The 21,093-nt window shown below is 34.1% G+C and overlaps 1 protein-coding gene across 4 annotated transcripts; it reads left to right on the top strand.

Moving 5' to 3' along the window:
• The first annotated feature begins 4,147 nt into the window (after positions 1 to 4,147).
• Positions 4,148 to 12,720, top strand: LOC105969322 (uncharacterized). Of its 4 annotated transcripts, XM_012994079.2 has the most exons (12): positions 4,148 to 4,367; positions 4,881 to 4,979; positions 6,688 to 6,750; positions 7,834 to 7,875; positions 8,713 to 8,832; positions 9,260 to 9,405; positions 9,477 to 9,624; positions 9,735 to 9,815; positions 10,644 to 10,759; positions 10,896 to 10,954; positions 11,098 to 11,197; positions 12,283 to 12,720. In XM_012994079.2, exons 2-12 carry the CDS (start codon positions 4,883 to 4,885, stop codon positions 12,502 to 12,504), a joined length of 1,194 nt encoding a protein of 397 aa, XP_012849533.2. In that variant the 5' UTR covers positions 4,148 to 4,367; positions 4,881 to 4,882; the 3' UTR covers positions 12,505 to 12,720. The 4 variants fall into 4 exon arrangements, with proteins under 4 accessions (XP_012849533.2, XP_012849534.2, XP_088680025.1 ...); XM_012994080.2 differs by lacking the exon at positions 7,834 to 7,875 and having other exon boundaries at positions 4,207 to 4,367; XM_088823899.1 differs by lacking the exons at positions 4,148 to 4,367; positions 4,881 to 4,979; positions 6,688 to 6,750; positions 7,834 to 7,875 and adding an exon at positions 7,935 to 8,091.
• Positions 12,721 to 21,093: the final 8,373 nt, after the last annotated feature.

Genomic DNA, 21,093 nt, shown 5'->3' with positions numbered 1-21,093 from the left:
GAAGAATTGGCAACTTATGGGGTGAAAACTGCAAATTCGGAGAAAAAGTGGGCCAAAAGTGAAAATATCGAAACTCTGAAGAATTGAAGACCGGGCGGCCGGCCGGATTTTAAAGCTTATTCTCGCACGGCCGTCCGGAGGAACGTATTGGCGCAGTGAAGGAATTTTAATTACACATGGAAACCGCCCTTTTATATTTTTGCACCCTATTTAAAGGCCAAAAAGCACACAATTAAGGGGATCGACCTTCTATCTTTTATCTTTATTTTTTTTACACGCGATTAAGAGCACAAGAACGAAGACGAAGACTTGACGAATCTTCATCATAGTTCTCCTCTTTTATTTTTATTCATAGCTTTTATGTTTTTCCGTATTTTTATTATGTTTTTCGTAGCGAACATGAGTAGCTAAGTTTTTATTCTAGGATTTTGTTGGAACCCTATGTGGTAATTCGAACCTCTTTTTCTACTTTTATGCAAGTTTAATTCTTCGATTATTTCTTCTATCTTGATCTTATTTAGCGCATGAACGTAGCTAATTTATGTTGCTATTGGTTATTGTTAGAATTGATTGACAGATCGTTTTAATAATTAGAACAGGGATAGAAGAGCCTTCTAGTAGTTTTCACCGGATGAGTGTGTCAATTGCATGACATATCGTAGACATATAGATAATACCTTAGGTAGCCGTTTACGAGACTTGTTATTTAATGCTTTATTTATACTAGGCTTGCATAGACATATAGTGAATCTTTTATGAATAATAGACTTATAATACAGCGACAGCTGGTTATGAGTAATTTCGTGTCTTGGGTTAATAATCGGGAATCATAACTTGCATGATTGGAGATTAATTGGGTGAAGAATTATCGCATAGGGGGAAGATAAAATCCTAGATCCGTTTTATATTGATATTTTCTCGTGATTATTTGCTTTCTTAATTAGTTTAATTATTTAGTTGATTAAATTTGACAACCCTGCGTAGGCTGGATAAAATCATAATTGTTAGAATTTGGTACTTAGGATTAAATAATTTGCGTATTCCCTGTGGGATCGACATCCGACTCTCACGAGTCTACTTTACTACTTGTTCGCGATACGTGCACTTGCGTGTGGGTATTTAGCACCCACCATCTACCAATTCATATATTTGAGTGGTTTTCTTCAAGGGGGTAAAAGACTACATATCTTTCAGTGGTTTCAAAATCCCATAAACAAGACTGCATAACTTTGAATGGTTACAACGGAACCCAAAAAAACTAATTTATAAAATGATAACACGTTTACAAAAATCAAAAACTACAGACACTTAAAGATGTTTTTATATTGAAGAAACATTTTACAAAAACAACCAATCTTACCTAATGAAAATACATATTTACACATTTTTTGGGTTTCACAAATCAAAAATGTCAAAAAACACATTACCGATGTAGCACATGAACATGGGAAAAAAACCACGTAAATTAAAACCACTGAATATGTCTCCAACTCAAAACCACTTAAACAAACGTATATCTTTTGGTCATTACATCTGAACCCAGGAAATACCACACTAACACTTACCAGGATGTGCAAATCATACCATGTGTAAAATGCAAAAAAAACACGCAAAAACGAACTTTCTAGTATACGGTTTTACTTATTGTCACATACAACACAAAACATCCAAGCAACAAACTGCTACTACAAACATTTTTTGGAACCAAAAAAGTTATTTCCAAATTAAGCATGCACTTCGTAACTATAATTGGACAAACACCCATCGCAACAAACAAAACAAAATTGACACATTTGTTCACCATTTACGGATTTAAAAACTCACCAACATTTAACTGCATAATGTCAGGACCAGTTTTGGATTTCCTCTTCCTTGTATAAAATTACCCATTACGGTAAGCACATGCACAAAACAATAAGAACACCCATTTCGATTAATTGTGGTTTTCCACTAATTGAACGGAATCAACCTATGGTGACACTGATTACTTACTTTTCGGTGCTGATTTCAGTACCATCTTGCCGTTGTACAAAAATACGACGGATTTTTGCTTCCTCTAGCGGTTTTCGCCTCTGATTTCAGGATAAAACAAGAACGTCTTCTACCGTGTTGTGGGGCATTGCACAAAATGCGGGATAATGGGCTTAGTCGGAGTGGTTTTCTACCGTGATTTGGGGGAAGGGGGTTTTCTACCGTGATTTTGGGGTTTTCTATCGTGATTTGGGTCTTGATTTATTTTTGGGAGGGATTTGGTATTAATTTACCGTAATATTTAGTTTCACAATTATACTAATAAGTGGGGGCATATATGGGTTTTCAAGTTCAATGGATTTATCTCAAATACCATTAATTAATTATGGATTTATCAAGAATAAAAAACCCAATGGAGGGTGTTTGGCATATTCCCCCAATCTTAAATTGAAACCAATGATAATGCCTGAGTAAATAAAAAAAAAAATACGTTTTAACCATTAATTCATTAAAAAGAGTAAATAAACTCAAAGCTTTATAAGACATGATTTAAAATAAAATAGATAACTATAGACAAAATGAGACGATATCGTCGTTATGGATATAAGTTTTGACATTTGAGAGATACTTTATTCATGTATTATATATTATTAATTTGTTATACTACATGATTTAAACAATTTTGTATGGCGGAGCGGGACGGGTTTCACGGGTATTAAAAAATATTGAACCCGTCTTAGACCCAAACCCGCGAATCTTCTCTATTTCAGGACCCAATTCTATTGATGGATTATCCGTCCGGTCCTAATGGGACGATTTTTACCGGTAGTTTCTCAAAGAACCCCATTTAAATCAATGGTTTAAATATGAAAATTGTATTATAAAAGGCAAGTAAACTCAATTGAAATAGATGAAAGAAATATGGGGTCAAAATGGAAGATTGATATTTCTTGAATGTGTATTCTACCTTAAAATATTGAGGTAATTGCACTGACCCCCCGTGTAATCTCGAATGGCCGAAAAAGCCCTCGTGTTAAAATAATTAGCAAGAGACCCCCTATGTTATCATTTACAATGCACACTGCCCCTTATCTCATTTTGTTGCCGTTGACTTGGATAAAATGACCAAAATATCCTTAATTAAAATTTAAACAAATACCCAACCCTTAAAAAATGTTAAAATTGAAGCACTGTTCATCTTCCCCACACTGTCCACAGTCACCGCCACTGTCCACCAGCCATTGAAATCGCCCCACACTGCATCTCAAAGTTTTGCAATTTACCGACGGATATTGCATCTCAAAGCTTGCAAGTTACCAATGGAGATTCGCATCTCAAAGCTCTGCAAATTACCTACATAATTCGAATAGCTCTGCAAATCATTCCCTGCCAGCTTCGAAACAACGTGGTTTTAGAGATTCGGCTTCTGGTCGGGGGTGAGCCCGACGATACCATTTCGGAGGTAGAAATTGAGTTTGATGTTTTTCGATGAGTTAGATGTTTGCAGGGACATTTTTTATTCAATTTGGGAAGATGGATCTTTTGAAAATGCTAAGAATTGAATTGAAAATTTTGAATTGTTTGGGTTAAATATTTTTGGGGTGAATATATAATTTTTGAAACTTATTTGTAAGAGCATTTAGGTATTTTGGGTAAAAAATAAACACGCAGTCGCGCGTGCAGCACATGATAGGCTATTAGGGTTTTTTTTTTGGCTTTTACTAATTTTTCATTGGGGGGTTTTGCTAATTTTTTAACACAGGGACTTTTTTGACCATTCGAAATTACACAAGGGTAGATTTTGCAAAAAACCTGTCTCAGACCCAAACCCGCGAATCTTCTCTATTTTAGGACCCAATTCTATTGATGGATCTATCCGTTCGGTCATAATGGAACGATTTTTACCGATTTGACGGGTTGATGGGTTCGACTTGGTCACCACTAGTTTCTCAAAGAACCCTATTTAAATCAATCGTTTAAATATGAAAATTGTATTATAAAAGGCAAGTAAACTCAATTGAAATAAATGAAAGAAATATGGGGTCAAAATGGAAGATGATATTTCTTGAATGTGTATTGTACCTTAAAATATTATATGGAAGATAGATAGATTAATGTCCTTTTTCCGTATAAAAAAATTTGAAGTGCTTATTATTGCAATAAAATATGGGCCCATGTCCTTATTGCAATTAACCCTTAGATAAACGACGCCCAACAACAAAAGAATTCGATTATTTATCTGTTCTTCCTTGCCGCTAGGACTACTAAGTTCTCTTCTTCGCTTAGCCTCTCCGCCTCTGCTTGTGAAGCCCGCCTCCTGCTCGCTCTATCTCAATTTGTTTTCTTATTCTTTCAGGCAAAGCAACTTCCTGAATTGATTATTCTTCTCCATCCGGGTAATTTGTTTAACAAATTAGAGATGTTTTCCTCGGAAATCGTTAGATTTACTAGATTGATGTGGAAATTTCCGAAAAAAAACTTAAGATTACGAAAAATTGCGAATTTCTGATTTTTATGTGGAATCATATGTTTTTTTTTTTTTTTTTTTTTTTTTTTTTTTTTTTTTTTAAATTCCGATTCGTCAATTTCCACCTTAGTATAAACCTTAAACCAAATTTCTAACCTAAAACATGAAACATCTAAAACTTGAAAAAATAATTTTGAAATCCTAAACTTATAACTCTAACCTATGTGTAACCCTTTACTAGATTTTGGACATTGGAGACGCCCAGCGCTATAAACATCTGCGCACATCTCAAAAACCTTGATTTTGAAATGGATAAGTTTATGCGATTGTTTAGAAATTAGGCAATTGCAAAATGTCCTCTATCCGATAGATATGACACTTGCTAGATTTGTTGTTGCTTTATATATTTTAGTACTCGTAACTGAAGTTCTTGTTGCTCCAGAAATGAATGCGCCGTCTCCAAATGATTACGAGTATAACGACGAAGAGACTTTTCTCGACGAAAGTGATATAATTAACGAGTATGATGTTGATGTAGAAGGTATGTATGAAGTAAAAAGAAGTTTGTGAGACATATGTTGCAAGTTATTATTTTTCCTGTAGCTATTAAAGATTGTTTTTAGGGTAAAATTCATTTTGCACCCCTGTACTATGTGAAAGGTATCATTTACCCCTGATGTATAGAAAACATCAAACACCCCCCTATTTTTAATTGTCAATGGTCAAACTTTTAATGGTGTTAAATTTGAGTGTGCAATGACTCTTTTACCCTACTTTATGCCAATATAATCCCTAATTCTTTGAGGCGTATTTTTTGTGATTGTTGACGATTTTTAGCGTTCGTTCAAATTATGGCTTTTTTCCAATTTTAGTATTTGATTTTAGGGATTTTCAGTTTTCTTTTTCGGGGGATTTTTCCATTATAATATGAAAAACTTTGTTTTTTATTTGCAACTCTTGCATATGGTTTTATTCCAATTTTAGGGTTTCTTTAGATTTCAGGGATTTTAGTTTTCTTTTTTGTGGGTTTCACATTCATAATCTGCAAAGCTTCATTCTTATTTATTCGACTTTTTAGTTCTTTTATAAGAAAAATCGCTGAAAATAGTATAAAAAATGACTGAATAAAGTGAAAAACTGTTCCGACAAAAGTGAAAAAACTGGTGAACATTTGTCAAAACTAAGCAACTTATATAAAGGGTTTGACTAACGGAAATTAGGAAAAAGGCTAACAGCAGGGGGTGTTTGATGTTTTCTATACTCTAGGGGGGGGGGGGTGGGGGGGGTAAATTATACATTTCGCATATTACAGGGTGCAAAATGAATTTTACCCTTGTATTTATGATGATTGTGCAAACATGGGTTGTCATGCCTAGTTCGAGCCATTTTATTGAACCCAGTTAATTTATGATCCGACGATTAGTTTATGAGCCGAGTTTGAGCTTCATGTGGCTCAACCCGAGTTAACAATTAAATATATATATTGTATTGTATGACTAAACATACAATTTGCAAGATAATTTTTATCTTGAAAAAAAGAAGTCAAGAAATAAATTTAACAAATGGTGACGGTGAGAAATATGAGAATTAAGTTAGATAAGCCATAATTGATGAAATTTATCACTCAGAATATAAAATGTTTATACAATAAAAGATACATTAGCTTTTTACTTTTTTCACTTCGTTCATTCATGTTTTCAAGTTTTTCTAATAACTTGCGGAAAATCATTTAGGGTTTCTTTAGATATGACTTCAATGGGATATTAGATAAACTTGAGTTGTTTGTGTAAATTTTTCATTTCTTTTGCTGCAACTGTCAAGTGTGTAATTTACGTATCGCTCTATATAAGCCCGATCTAAACCAGAAAGGCCGAAACCTAAAAAACTAAATGAGCCGAGCTTGAACCTATAATCATGAAGCCCGATGGTATTTAAGCTTGTGCTTAAAGTTTCGAACCTTGATGATGTTTGAGCTTGAGCAAACCCAAGTTCCGCTCACATGGCCCGATTGCTAACCCTACTTGTAATTGATGCACATCTTCTAAGGAATCTAACTTATATTTACAAACTTGTATTGTGTAAAAGTATTAATTTGGTTTCATTTACCATCAATTGGAGATGGGGAGGGAGCTGACGGGTTCTAACAGTATATGCCATGTAGTTTCCTCTAGAGTCTGTACTATTTTGCTGCAATACCTATTCAGAATGTATGTCTTTTGTTTATTGATTTATCTTTATTTTTGCTTCAGAACTCCCAGATGCAGATGAGGAAGGTGACTCTCATGGAGATGATGATGGAGATGATGATTCTGGTGTGTTCATGTTAATTACGTTTTCTTTTACCAGTCATACTCGGACATAGTATTTCTACTTTTTTGATTTAATCCGTGTGTATAATATAAATACGATAATACAATATTCATTAGTGATTTCAATATGGAACTTTTTTATTTAGTCAAATCCTTCATGATCTTTAAGAATAAGAACATGCAAGATATAGAACTCTTCGGCATTTGTTAGAAATTGTAATAAGCTAATTAAAATATTGGATTTTTCAAGATGAATATAAAAGGGTTATTTTTACCATTGTGAATTGTGTTGTTAACATCAAGTTTTGTTCTCTTGATGATATGTCATATAATATGCCGAAGTCATCTGTGATACCCATCTCATTTAATATAATAAATATTAAAGGGTAAATTACACCCACACCCCTGAGGTATACTTCAATAGTTTTAAGGTCCCTATGGTATCGATAATTACACTCACCCCCCTGAAACGTAGTTAGAAACTCTAACGGGATAATGCATTGGATACAATATTCCGATAGGGTTCTAATGGACTATTACTTTTAGCTAGTGGTGGAGATAACATAGAGTTATGGGGAGTTTTGGGGTGACATGGCTCCCCCAATATTTCTTAAATCATCCATAACTCTTTGTTGTCTCCACCACTTCCTGAAACCAATAGTCCGTTAGAACTCTATCGTAATAACGTATTCAATGCATTATCCCATTAGAGTTTATAAGTACGTTTCAAGGGGGTGGGTGTAATTATCGATACCGCAGGGACCTTAAAGTTATTTAAGCTTACCTCAGGGGTGTAGGTGTAATTTACCCAATATTAAAATTAAAGAGGTGAATGGTGGACGACTTATATTGATGGATATCAATTGTTGTAAGCATGAAGATTTGAAGTGTTTAGTGCATGTGTTATAGTTTAAGTGGTCAAATAATATACCATATACTGATTCTTGTTTCTGATAAAAAAAATATATACTGATTCTTGATGAAGCATATTGGTTCTGAGCATAGTTGTTTCTCAACCACCGTGGTTGGTGTAACTGTATTCAATTATGCATTTAATTTTACCATATTAACTTTTGATGGTTGCAGAAGAGGTTGATCATTCAATACATATATTTACTGGTCATACAGGTTAGCCATTTTATTGCAGTTTCCAAGCTGATATTTCCATCGTGGTATTCTTCTTATTATAAAAGCTTGAATATTGTTGTTTGTTTATCTGTGTTGATCCCGTTGATCGACATTGAGTTAGGTGTTATTGGAGGAAAAGAAATACAAATAGAGTTGTATATTTTAATGCTTTAATGTGGAACCAAGGGAGAGATAAGCACTGGTTTATATTTGATGGTTTTAACTCATTCATCATTTTACTGGTTTCATCAACTTGTATTTTGGAATTGCGTTGATGTCGTTTCATGTAGCATGTTGGTGATTTTTTATTAATTCTTTTTTTTTCCCGCTGATTAGCATGATCTTTATTCCGCTCAATACTTGTTTTTTCTGAGTCGGTTAACATTTTATGTTTCTTATGACTTATTGTGAAAGCTACATATGATAATTGATAACAATATGAATTCACTTCACCAGATGGTGCACAATGTTTTTTTTAGGAATTACATTGATAGTACTAGATTTCCTGTGTCCTTTGCAACTGATTTACGTGCTGAATCGTGATCCTATATAAAATATTGTAAATGGGAGATTGTCCTAGAATACCAATTTGTAGAAATGCATGTAGATACTACAGTATTACATACATATTCTTGTGTGTGGATGACAGTCATTACTTCGATACTGGGAAGATATGGTATCTTGACCAAGTGTAGAAGCAACTTACTGTTTCTTGGTCATGCATTCTTATCTTTTTTTGTATTTGAATGATACTGATGTTAATAGGTCTATTCACATTTTAATTCCAGCTTTAAAGTGCTAGAAATGATGCTTAAAGAGTTGATTTCTTTCATCTAGGTGAACTATACACTGCTGTCTGTAGTCCAACAAATGCTGCATTAGTGGCAACTGGAGGTGGAGATGATAAAGGATTCCTGTGGAAGATTAGTCATGGAGACTGGGCTTTTGAGTTGCAAGGTATTGAACTGGCCCATTTTACATAGTTTTTTGAAAAGAAAAAAAAGTTAATTCTAATTCTTGATCAAACTTTTGATTCATAACATCATTTACACGTGTATATGATTCCAACAATCAGAGTATTTCATCATCTTTTGGAATAAGAATGCAGGTGGAGAATAAGTTAAGTCCTTTGTTTCTTAAAGAATAGTTAGGTCACAAGACCTGTATAACTTGAAAGTTGAATGACCTGTATACCTTACTAAGTTACATTAGTAAGGTATGAACCTGTTACTGTGCTAAAGCACTAATCATGTATACAACTATATATAGACTCCAAGAAAAATATACAACACGTTTCGCTTATTAAATGATTCTACTTCAATATTTCACCCACATTTGAATACATTTATTTACGTCTTGTATCTTCTCAAACATCTTTGTGCAGGTCACCAAGACTCTGTATCTAGTCTTTCCTTTAGCGCAGATGGACAGTTTCTTGCATCTGGAAGCTTGGATGGAGTTGTGAAAGTATGGGATATGGCTAAAGGAGAATTAAAATGTACCCTTGAAGGTGCAGATGGAGGCATTGTGGTAATATTTGAGAAGTTAACTTGGTTGTTTATCTTAAAAGTTAATGCTATATTAAGCAGTAAATTGTTCAGTGGGTCAGGTGGCATCCAAAAAGACATTTGGTCTTGGCTGGTTTAGAGAATTCTTTGGTTTGCATGTGGGATCCAGACAGGGCTCCTTATGTGGATGTCTTGTCAGGTCATGCGAGTAGTGTAACCTGTGGCGATTTTACCCCTGATGGTACTTACATTCTATCACAAGGAAAATCTGATGGTTTTTTTCCTTTTGACAAAGAATTTATAGTTTTGTGGAATCAATCGTTATATGTTACTGATTTTCACTTTCTGTAGGTAGAAAAATTTGTACCGGTTCTGATGATGCAACTCTGAGAATTAAGGACCTAGAAACTTCAAAAGTTAATGTAGTTAAAGGTATGCCTTTGAGTTTCTTTTTTTTCTTTTTCCTTGTCTTTATTTTTTCTGGCACATTCTCTTATTTTGCTGTATTCTGTATATGTTAATGTCATGTTTTAAACTTATTTTTTTGGTGCCCACCCTGGTAGATTATCTGGTGCATGGTTTCAAAGTCATTTTTCGAGCAGCTTAACAACCATGAAGTAGTTTTGTCCTAGCATTTTTTTCCTGTTGCACGTAGGAGAGTCTTCAATGATAAGAAGATGAAACACACCAATTGCAAGTACATGATGAACTTATGATAATGCTTCTTTTAGTTGAAGTGAAAATAATTAGGAATAAAAATCATGGCTGGATTTGACAACTGCTTAAAATGTGGCCAACTTCTTTATTTTAGGTTCTAATTAAGTCATAATCATCCGTAGATGCTTAGAGGGCTTGAGCTCCTAGATTATAAAGTATGCTATGTTAGTGGTTTAACAGCTCTTTCTGACAATGAATTGTTCGCCTGTGTAATGTAATTACTTTGGTAAGTGCTGTGTTTTTTGGAAGATGTTGCAAGGACAAAGTTTGAAGCTTTGTCCTATAGCATCATCATCAATCCTCCCCTGCTAAATATACTATTTTTTATTTGCCTAAAATAAATTCATGGCTTATCTTTAGATGTGTAGCAGCGAATTTTGCCTCCTCATTATAGAATAGATAATATGTCAATCTCAGTACAATGCGTATCATCATCTTGCTTAAGATTTTAGTTATATCTGCAATATAGGCTAGTTAATTATTGTCTACAGGATGCTATTGGTACTTGTAGATACTGATAAAAGGCGTACTTGATATTGCAAGGTCATTCTTATCATAGTGAAGGACTTACGTGCTTGACAATCAACTCTGACTCTACTCTTGTGCTTACTGGGTCAACCGATGGTTCTGTTCATGTTGTTAACCTATCAACTGGAAAGGTGCTTTTGCCTTGATTTGTTTCTTTCTTCACCTTTTATTTTATTTTATGCATCCGTTGCTTGTTTCTTCTTCTGCTGGCACAGAAATGCAGTTTCTCTTGGGTAATGAATGATTTAATGATATCTCAAATTGCAGGTTGTTAGTTCGTTGATGGAACATTCAGGTTCAGTCGAGTTTGCTGCTTTTGAACCAAGGTTTATAACAGCTAGAAATCTTACTAAAAAAAGTTATATCTGATATTTTGCCATTTTCCTTTCATAAGTAGAACATCTCTTGTTAAATTATTTATTATGCTCGATAATTCTTGAAGCTCTATTATCGTATGAATCTTTTGTAGCTCTGGAAGGCATAGTTGGAAGGCTGCAACAGGAGGCTTGGATAAGAAGCTTATAATCTGGGATCAGTATTCGTCGCTCCGTTGCATATGTTATCATGAGGTGTGCTGGTTTACTACCTTTTGTCTGTCATTTATTTTTATGTATTAGTTAAGGTAAATTTTTCTTCCTTGGGGTTCTGTTCAAGTTGGATGAACAGCCATAAGGAGGCCCGGAACTGGTTAAGTAGGTAGAAATTTATATCTCAAAAGGCAACACTAGCTGCAGCCTCCATACCACTCACGAGTTTCAACACCTATAAATTGATTAACTTTGCTGGACTTATTGTGTTGGCTATAATTGTGTAATGCAAATTCATAAAAGCATTAAGTTGCGTAATAAAGACATAGTTAACTACCTCCATCAAACAGACTCTACAATCCACCACCTACCGGCCATCAGTAGATTCACTGACTATTGCATTTTTTAACTTTCACTTGTGGGCACTTGGTTTTGAAGGATATAACCTGTTAATTCAAGAACGAATAGTACCGGACTGGTTGAAGTTAATAATAAGATTTAAGAGATAACAAGTTTAACTCGTTCCCCTGTGTCTAGTTATTGGTTAAAGTTTTTATTTTTTGTTACTTCTCTTTCACTTCTTCTCGTCCTATTTGGTGCGTGATAGCAGATTACTTAATTCTTTCTCTATAGATTTTTAAGTCTAAGTCCCTCAGCACTAGTGCCACATAAGAAGTTGAATTCGACTTAACAAACAGTTCAAGCATTATTTGTATTTAATTATTGAAATCGTTTATTTTTCCTAGAAAGAGGTTATACGTGAATTGCAAATTGAGTAAAAAGGCAAAACAGAGTATCTTCATGGTATCTAATTAGGCATTGCTTTTGGGTAATATATATGTAAAGCCTGATTTTGGAGGTGTGGTTGGCTGTGATTGATCGAGCTTAACTAATTTGCATATGCTAGTATCAACTTAATACCTAATACTCTTAGTAACTTAGACTCTGAAAGGAATTAAAAGTAGTGCACCATTATCAAAATCATGGAGAGGTAATCAGTTTATGTGAATATATAATTAAATTGATACAAGTACACTAAAATTAAGACAGATAGGCCTTAAATTATGACCCATTTGTTAATTTCATTTCAATGTTGTGTCGTCCTAATATCAACAATTCTATTTCAGGAAGGTGTGACGTGTTTGCTGTGGCTTTCTAAATATGTAGCCTGTGGTTGTCTTGATGGAAAAATATGGATATGGGATAGTTTGTCGGGGAATTGTGTAAAAATATTCAGTGGACACTCTGATGCCATTCAGTCCATTACTGCATCTTCAAATGGAGATTTTCTCGTCTCCGTTTCACTTGATGGAACCGCTCGGGTCTTTGAGACTGCAGAATTCAAATAAGGTCTCAAGTTTTCAAACTATGTGCTTGTTTTTTATTTTCTTTTTAACTACGCTTCTTATTTCGTATTATATTTAAGTTATATGCTTCAATCATGGTATTGTGTAGAAAAGAGCCGTCTTAGAGCCGAATTTACTTGTTAAAGTGTGTTGGAGTGTTCAATCAAAAAAATTACTCTCTAATTTTATGATTATAGTAGCAACTCCTGATTATTTTAAGGGAGAATATATATATATATATATATATATATATATATATATATATATATATATATATATATATATATATATATATATATATATATATATATCAAGGTTGTAAAAAGCGGTAATCGGATAGGAGGCGGTCAGGCACCGACTCGCAATTAATTGGTGATAAATCGTTCTTATACTTTAATATAATATATTTCTAGATATTATTTATAAATATTCAAACCATATATAAAAAAGACTTTTAAACATAGGTATATCTTCAAATATATATCCTAATAACTTAATAAAGTTTAATAATAATAACATCATAATACGTAAATATCCTTATAAATAAAAGGCAAATTTTTTGAATTTAAATTTATTCTTGAACATTCCTGGCATACAAAATTAGGTTCTTTAACAATAACAAACAGTTAATATAAATAAAATAAAGCATAAACTAATATATTTTTTTTAATTAGAATCCCAATTTTTTTTTAATTCAAATAGTAAAAATTAAAAATTAAGAATTAAAATATATACCAAACATATTTTGATTGATTTTTGCCACTGAAGTTTGGGTTTGACCGCCTAATACAGCTTCACATCGCCTAACATGCGAAAACTCAATTTTTCAAACATTTACACCAAAATTGTAAATGTTTGGTACCGTATCCACTTCGGAGACCGATTTTTTTCAGAACTACAATCTAAGTTCCAATACTGAAAATTTCGGAATCTGAAAATGAGATCCGTTTCCGATTTAATCGGAATTTTTGAAAATTTTCTATTGAAAGAAAAGAGAAACAAAAAATATATTCGAACACACCAGAGAAACAAAAAACCAACGATGGTTTATCTCTCCACGGATTACTTTACAGTATACAATCAAAAGCTTCTCCTCTCCAAATTACTCGAATAAATAGACATAGAAAGTAAGAATGCTTAGCTCGAAGATAATGCTAAAAGGAAAAAAATAATGCTAAGGACAAACTAATTCCATAAGAAGAGGAAGAATGCTTAGCTCAAAGCTAATTCCAAAGTAAAGAATGCTTAGCACAAGCTAATTCCATGAGGAGAGGCACAATGGTTAGCTCAAAGCCAATGCCAAAAGGAAAGTAATAATGCTTCGCTCGACGAAAGTAAGAATGGACAAGCTAATGCCAAAAGGAAAGAAAGAATGCATACGTCAAAGCGAATGCCAAAAGGAAAGTAAGAATGCTTAGTCAAAGCTAATGCCATGACGAAATTAGAATGCTTAGAAAAAGCAAATTCCAAATTCCATAAGGAGAGGAAGAATGCGTAGCTCGAAGAGAATGCCAAAAGGAAAGTAAGAATGCTTAGCAAAAGCTAATTTCATAAAGAGAGGAAGAATGGTTAGCTCGAACCTAATGCTAAAAGGAAAGTAAGAATGTTTTGCACAAGCTAATTCCATAAGAAGAGGAATAATACTTAGGTCGAAGCTAATGCCAAAAGGAAAGTAAGAATGCTTACCACAAGCTAATTCTGTAAGGAGAGGGACAAAGCTTAGCTCAAAGCTAATGCCAAGGAAAGTAATAATACTAAGCTCGAAGCTAATGCCAAAAAGAAAATAAGAATGCTTAGTTCGAAGCTAATGCCAAACGTACGTAAAGTACGAATGGTTTGTCCAAGCTAATTCCATAACAAAAAAAAAAAATAAAAAATAAAATAAAATACAAAATATTAATTAAAATTATAAATAAATAAAAAAGTATAATAAATATATAAATAAAAAAAATGCTAATTTCGAAAGAAGAGAAATAATGCTTAGCTCGAAGCTAATGCCAAAAGGAAAGTAAGAATGCTTAGCATAAGCAAATTCCATAAGGAGAGGAATAATGCTTACCTCGAAGCTTCCAAAAGGAAAGTGAAAATTCTTTGCACAAGTTAATTCTATAACGAGAGGAATAATGCTTAGCTCGAAGCTAATTCCAAAAGGAAAGTAAGAATGATTAGCACAAGCAAATTCCATAAGGAGAGGAATAATGCTTAGCTCGAAGCTAATGCCAAAAGGAAAGTAAGAATGCCTAGCTCGAAGCTAATGCTAAATCGAAATAAGATACCATAAGCAAATTCCATAAGGAGAAGCAGAATGCTTAGGTCGAAGCTAATGTCAAACTGACTTTAAGAATGCTTAGCACAAGCTAATTCCGTAAGAAAAAAAGTATATAATAAAATAAAAATAAATAAATAAATATATAAACTAATTCCACAAGAAGAGGAATATGCATAGCTCGAAGCTAATGTCAAAAGGAAAGTAAGAATAGTTAGCTCGAAGCTAATGCCAAAAGGAAAGTAAGAATGCGTAGCTCGAAGCTAATGCCAAACGGAAAGTAAGAATGCTCAGCACAAGCTAATTCCATATTTAAGAAAATAAAAATTAAGTAAATAAATAAGAACTAAAAAAAGTAAAAATAAAATTAAATAAATAAAAATAAAAAAATTAATAAATTATAAATAAATAAGTAAATAAATAAATAAATAAATAAATAAAAACTAATTAAATAAGAAGAAGAATAATGCGTAGCATGAAGTCAATGCCCAAACGAAAGTAAGAATGCTTAGCTCGGAGCTAATGCCAAGCGGAAAGTATGAATGCTTGGCACAAGCTAATTCCATAAGAAAATAAAATAAAATAAAAACTAAAAATAAAATAAAAATAAATAAATAAAAATGAAAATAAAAATAATAATAAAATAAGTAAGTAAATAAATCAATCAATAAATAAATAAATAAAACCTAATTCCATAAGAAGATGTATAATGCTTATCTCGAAGCTAATGCGAAAATGAAAGTAGGAATGCTTAGGGCAAGCTATTGCCAAAAGGAAAGTAAGAATTCTTACGTCAAAGATAATGCTAAAATGAAAGTAAGAATGCTTAGCTCAAAGTTAATGCCAAAAGGAAATAAGAATGGTTCGCAAAAGAAAATTCCATACGGAAAGGAACAATGCTTAGCTCTAAGAGAATGGCAAAAAGAAAGTAAGAATGCTTAACAAAAGATAATTCCATAAGGAGAGGAAGAATGATTAGCTCAAAGCGAATGCTATAAAAGGAAAGTAAGAATGATTAGCACAAGCTAATTCTATAAGGAGAGGAACAAGGCTTAGCTCAAACCTAATGCCAATAGGAAAGTAATAATACTACGCTTGAAGCTAATTTCGAAAGAAGAGGAATAATGCTTAGCTCGAAGGTAATGCCAAAAGGAAAGTAAGAATACTTAGCATAAGAAAATTCCATAAGAAGAGGGATAATGCTTAGCTCATAGCTTTCAAAAGGAAAGTGAGAACACTTACCACAAGTTAATTCCATAAACAGAGGAATAATGATTAGCTCAAAGCTAATGTCAAAAGGAAAGTAAGAATGCTTAGGTCGAAGCTATTGCCAAACGAAAAGTAAGAATGCTTAACACATGCTAATTCCAAATGAAAAATAATATAAATAAAATTAAAAATTAAAACTAAAAATAAACTCAAAATAAAAATTATAATAAAACAATAAATAAATAAATTAAAACTAATTCTATAAGAAGAGGAATAATGCGTAGCTCGAAGCTAATTCCATTTGAAAAAAAAAACAAAAATAAATAAATAAAAGTAAAATAATAATAATAAATAAATAAATCGATAAGTAAATAAGTATATCAATAAATAAAAACTAATTACATAGGAAGATGACTAATGCTTATCTTAAAGCTAATTCCAAAACGAAAGTAAGAATGCTTAACTCGGAGTTAATGCCAAACGGAAAGTAAGAATGCTCGGCACATGCTAATTCCATAAGTGTTGAATGACCATCTCAACCAAAAGCTTAAGCTGTTAGTGAAATGTATCATTTAATATTAATATCTCCAATACGCCCCCTCAAGTGCAGGCGAATTACATCACTTGAAATATTTTTAAATGGGTGGTTGTGGGATTCGAACTCAGGACCTTTCATTTGGCCTGGCTCTGATACCATGTTGAATGACCATCTCAACCAAAAGCTTAAGCTGTTAGTGAAATGTATCATTTAATATTAATATCTCCAATAATAAGAAAAAGAAAATTTAACAAAAAACTAAAAATAAAATAAAAATAAATAAATAAAAATAAAAATATTAATAAAATATCTAAATAAATAAAAACTAATTGCATAAGAAGAGGAATAATGCTTAGTTCGAAGCTAATGCCAAAATGAAAGCAAGAATGCTTACGGCAAAGCTAATGCCAAAAGGAAAGAAAGAATGCTTAGCAAAAGCAAATTCCATAAGGAGAGGAACAATGCTTTGCTAGAAGAGAATGCCAAAAGGAAAGTAAGAATGCTTAGTAAAAGTTAATTCCATAAGGAGAGGAAGAATGCTTAGCTCGAAGCTAATGCTGAAAGGAAAGTATGCTTAGCAAAAGTTAATTCCATAAGAAGAGGAATAATGCTTAGCTCGAAGCTAATGCCAAATGGAAAGTAAGAATGCTTACCACAAGCTAATTCTATAAGGAGAGGAACAAAGATTAGCTCAAAGTTAATGACAATAGGAAAGTAATAATACTAAGCTTGAAGCTAATGCCAAAAGGAAAGTAAGAATGCTTAGCTCGAAGCCAATGTCAAACGGAAAGTACGAATGATTAGTCCAAACTAATTCCATAAGAAAAAAATATGAAATATAAAATATAAAATATTAATTAAAATAAAAATAAAAATAAAAATAAACAACAAAAGTTTATTTCGAAAAAAGAGGAATAATGCTTAGCTCGAAACAAAAGGCAAATGGAAAGTAAGAATGCTTAGCATAAGCAAATTCCATAAGAAGTGGAATAATGCTTAGCTCGAAGCTTTCAAAAGGAAACTGAGAATTCTTCGCACAAATTAATTCCATAAGGAGAGGGATAATGCTTAACTCGAAGCTAATGCCAAAAGAAAAGTAAGAATGATTAGCACAAGCAAATTCCATAAGGAGAGGAATAAAGCTTAGCTCGAAGCTAATGCCAAAAGGAAAGTAAGAATGCTTAGCTCAAAGCTAATGCAAAAAGAAAATAAGAGTGCTTAGCATAAGCAAATTCCATAAGGAGAGGAAAAATGCTTAGCTCAAAGCTTTCAAAAGGGAAGTGGGAATTCTTAGCACAAGTTAATTCCATAAGGTGAGGAATAATGTTGATGGAGGTCTAACCAACAGGTAGCAAGATGATCCTATCCAAGTCCCAACCACACCAGTAACGAGGAGCCGAGCTAAGCAATTCAAGGAGAAGCTTGCTGCATTGATCCAAAAAGTCTTAACTGAGAAAGCTTCAGTCAATGGTGATAAACAAGGGTGGATTATGCATATTCTAGTGGCGGAGTCAACGGACAAGTGTGGGAACCATCCGGGCTAAAGATCAGTCCAAGTTGAGCAAATAAGAGCAAGCAGGATGAAGACCAAAGCCCACCCTACCTTAAATTCGTGGGTTCATCTCTAATCAGCTCATATTAGTGTGTTTATGGGCCTATTCTATTAAGGCCCTCCTTAATTTCGTGGCTCACTTGTTTAGAGCCTTTATTAAGTAGATTTAGGGATTTATTTTTCTTTCTTGAAGACTAAGTTTTGGGGGCTATATATTTGTGAAAGACAACTTTTGATCATTAAATAAAGGGTGAGATTAATCTCTCTAGTTCTTTAAGAACTCTTCGAACATATTGAAGGATTCCGTACGTTCACCCGACTTATCAATCAATCTTCCACAATTGATTGTGGTGTCTTCAGATACCAAGGTTCTTGTCTCTTTATAGACAACGGGTCGCGGTTCCACCTCCTTTTGTTTCCTTCTCTTGGACGGTCCAGGAGTTGATAACCGAAGTATTGTTATCAGGTCTCGTCACATGCTTGGCGTGGTTCATATCAAATGCTTAGCTCGAAGTTAATGCCAAAAGGAAAGTAAGAATGATTACCACAAGCAAATTCCATAAGGAGAGGAATAATGCTTAGCTCGGAGCTCATGGCAAAAGGAAAGTGAGAATGCTTAGCTCAAAGCTAATGCCAAAAGGAAATAAGAGTGCTTAGCATAAGCAAATTCACTAAGGAGAGAAAGAATGCTTAGCTCGAAGCTAATGCCACAAGCTAATTCTCTAACAAAAAAATATATAATTAAATAAAAATAAATCAATAAATAAAAAAAAAGAGGAATAATGCTAAGCTCGAAGCTAATGCCAACATGAAGTAAAAATGCTTAGACCGAGGCTAATGCCAAACGGAAAGTAACAATGGTTAGGACATGCTATTTCCATATGAAAAAAAAAATAAAAAAAATAAAATATAGATATATATATAATAAAACAATAAATAAAAATTAATTGCATAAGAAGAGGAACAATGCTTAACTCGAGACTAATGCCAAAAGGAAATTAAGAACAATCCTAGGACATTAATACAAATCAACCGTAAAGGGTCCAAGTAGGAAAAGAGCACGTAGCCTCGTTTGACACCATCTCCATCAGAAAATCCGCAAGGACTTGCGCCTTTATTGCTGGTCGGGACCGGAAACTTACCCCATACTCACTTAGCTCGATTTCCCACTTGGCCAACCTACCTGACGTCTCGGGGCTTCGAAAAACCTGTTTCAAAGGGAAATTTGTCAAGACCACCACCTGGTAGGATTTACAGAAGTCCCTCCAAAACAATTGAGTTCAAAACTCCATATAAGAAATGGTATGGTAAACCTCCTAATTTCAGTAATTTGAAGGTGTTTGGTTGTTTAGCCTATGCCCATGTTAAAGGTGATAAACTAGAACCAAGAGCCCTCAAATGTGCCTTCATTGGTTATCCAACAGGGGTTAAGGGGTTTAAGTTATGGTGTCTGGAACCTGGTCAAGGGAAGTGTATTGTGAGTATGGATGTAGTCTTTGATGAATCGAAGATGGGAAAGATGATTGGATATCAGTCTACTCAAGGAACTTCAAGTAATGGTACTCAGATTGAGGTCGAGTTTCCATAAGAGACCACAGTTGAGCAGGACGTGACCACAGGGGCAGGAAGAATCTGATCACAGTGAAAGTTCTGAATCAGAGGATGATCTGAAGGATTACCATTTGGCCAGAGATAGAACCAGGAGGCAAATTAAACCACCTACAAGGTTTGGACAAGCTGATATGATTTCTTATGCACTCAATGTTGCTTCTTAGATTGAAGAAGGTGAGCGAGCCACTTACCAGGAAACAATTAATGGGAAGGAAAGGAGAAAGTGGAGTGAAGCTATGAGGGAAGAGATAGCTTCATTGAAGAAGAATGGGACTTGGGTCTTGGTGGAGAGACCAAGTGGGAAGAAGCCGGTGAGTTGTCGATGGCTCTTCAAGAAGAATGAGGGAATCCCCGGGGTGGAGAAGCCTAGGTACAAGGCTAGATTGGTTGCTAGGGGACTCTCACAGGGGATAGATTTCAATGAAATTTTGTCACCGGTGGTTAAAAATTGCTCAATCATAATCGTGTTGGCACTAGTAGCTCAGTATGACCTTGACTTGGAACAGATGGATGTGACAACAGCTTTCTTACATGGTGACTTGGTGGAAAAGATTCATATGGATCAGCGAGAGGGATTCATTGAGGAATCTAACCAAGACAAGGTCTGTTTGTTGAGGAAATCACTGTATGGACTCAAGCAAAGTCCAAGGCAGTGGTATAAAAGATTTGATGACTTTGTGTTATCAATTGGTTTCGACAGATGCATTTATGACTCTTGTGTATATGTAAGAAAAGCAAAAGGGAGAGTTAGAGCTTACTTGTTGCTGTATGTGGATGACATGCTCATTGCAAGCAAGTCCAATGAGGAGATAAATGATATCAAGGAGAAGCTGAAATTTGAGTTTGACATGAAAGGCTTGGGGTCTGCCGAGATGCTCTTGGGAATGCAGATATTGAGGAACAGAAGAAGTGGTTACTTGTTCCTATCTCAACAGTCTTATATTGAGAAGCTCTTGTTGAGATACAACATGCATCAGTCCAAGGCAGTGTCAACTCCTATGGGGCAGCATTTCAGACTCTCAAAGTCCCAAGCACCTGCAACTGATGAAGAGAAGAGGTACATGGCAAAGGTGCCATATGCTAATGCGGTTGGGAGCTTGATGTATTATATGGTGTGCAGTCGGCCAGATTTGGCACATGCTGCAAATGTGATCAGCAGGTTTATGGCTGATCCATGGCAGACACACTGGGAAGCACTCAAGTGGACTTTGAGATACATGAAGGGATCTGCTGAGATTGGACTTCTATTCAAGCGGAATGATAGAATAGAAGGTGATGCATTGAAGGGTTTTTTGGACTCAGATTATGTTGGTAGTATTGACACAAGGAAATCCTTAACATGATATGTGTTCACTCTGTTTGGGACTGCAGTGAGTTGAAAGTCAAACCTCCAATGGTGGTAGCTTTGTCTACTAC

The sequence above is a fragment of the Erythranthe guttata genome, chromosome 10, assembly GCF_056151865.1.
Source record: "Erythranthe guttata isolate IM_541 chromosome 10, IM_541, whole genome shotgun sequence".
NCBI lineage: Eukaryota > Viridiplantae > Streptophyta > Magnoliopsida > Lamiales > Phrymaceae > Erythranthe > Erythranthe guttata.
The sequence above is the reverse complement of the archived record's forward strand: the minus strand, read 5'-3'. Positions and strand labels throughout refer to the sequence as shown.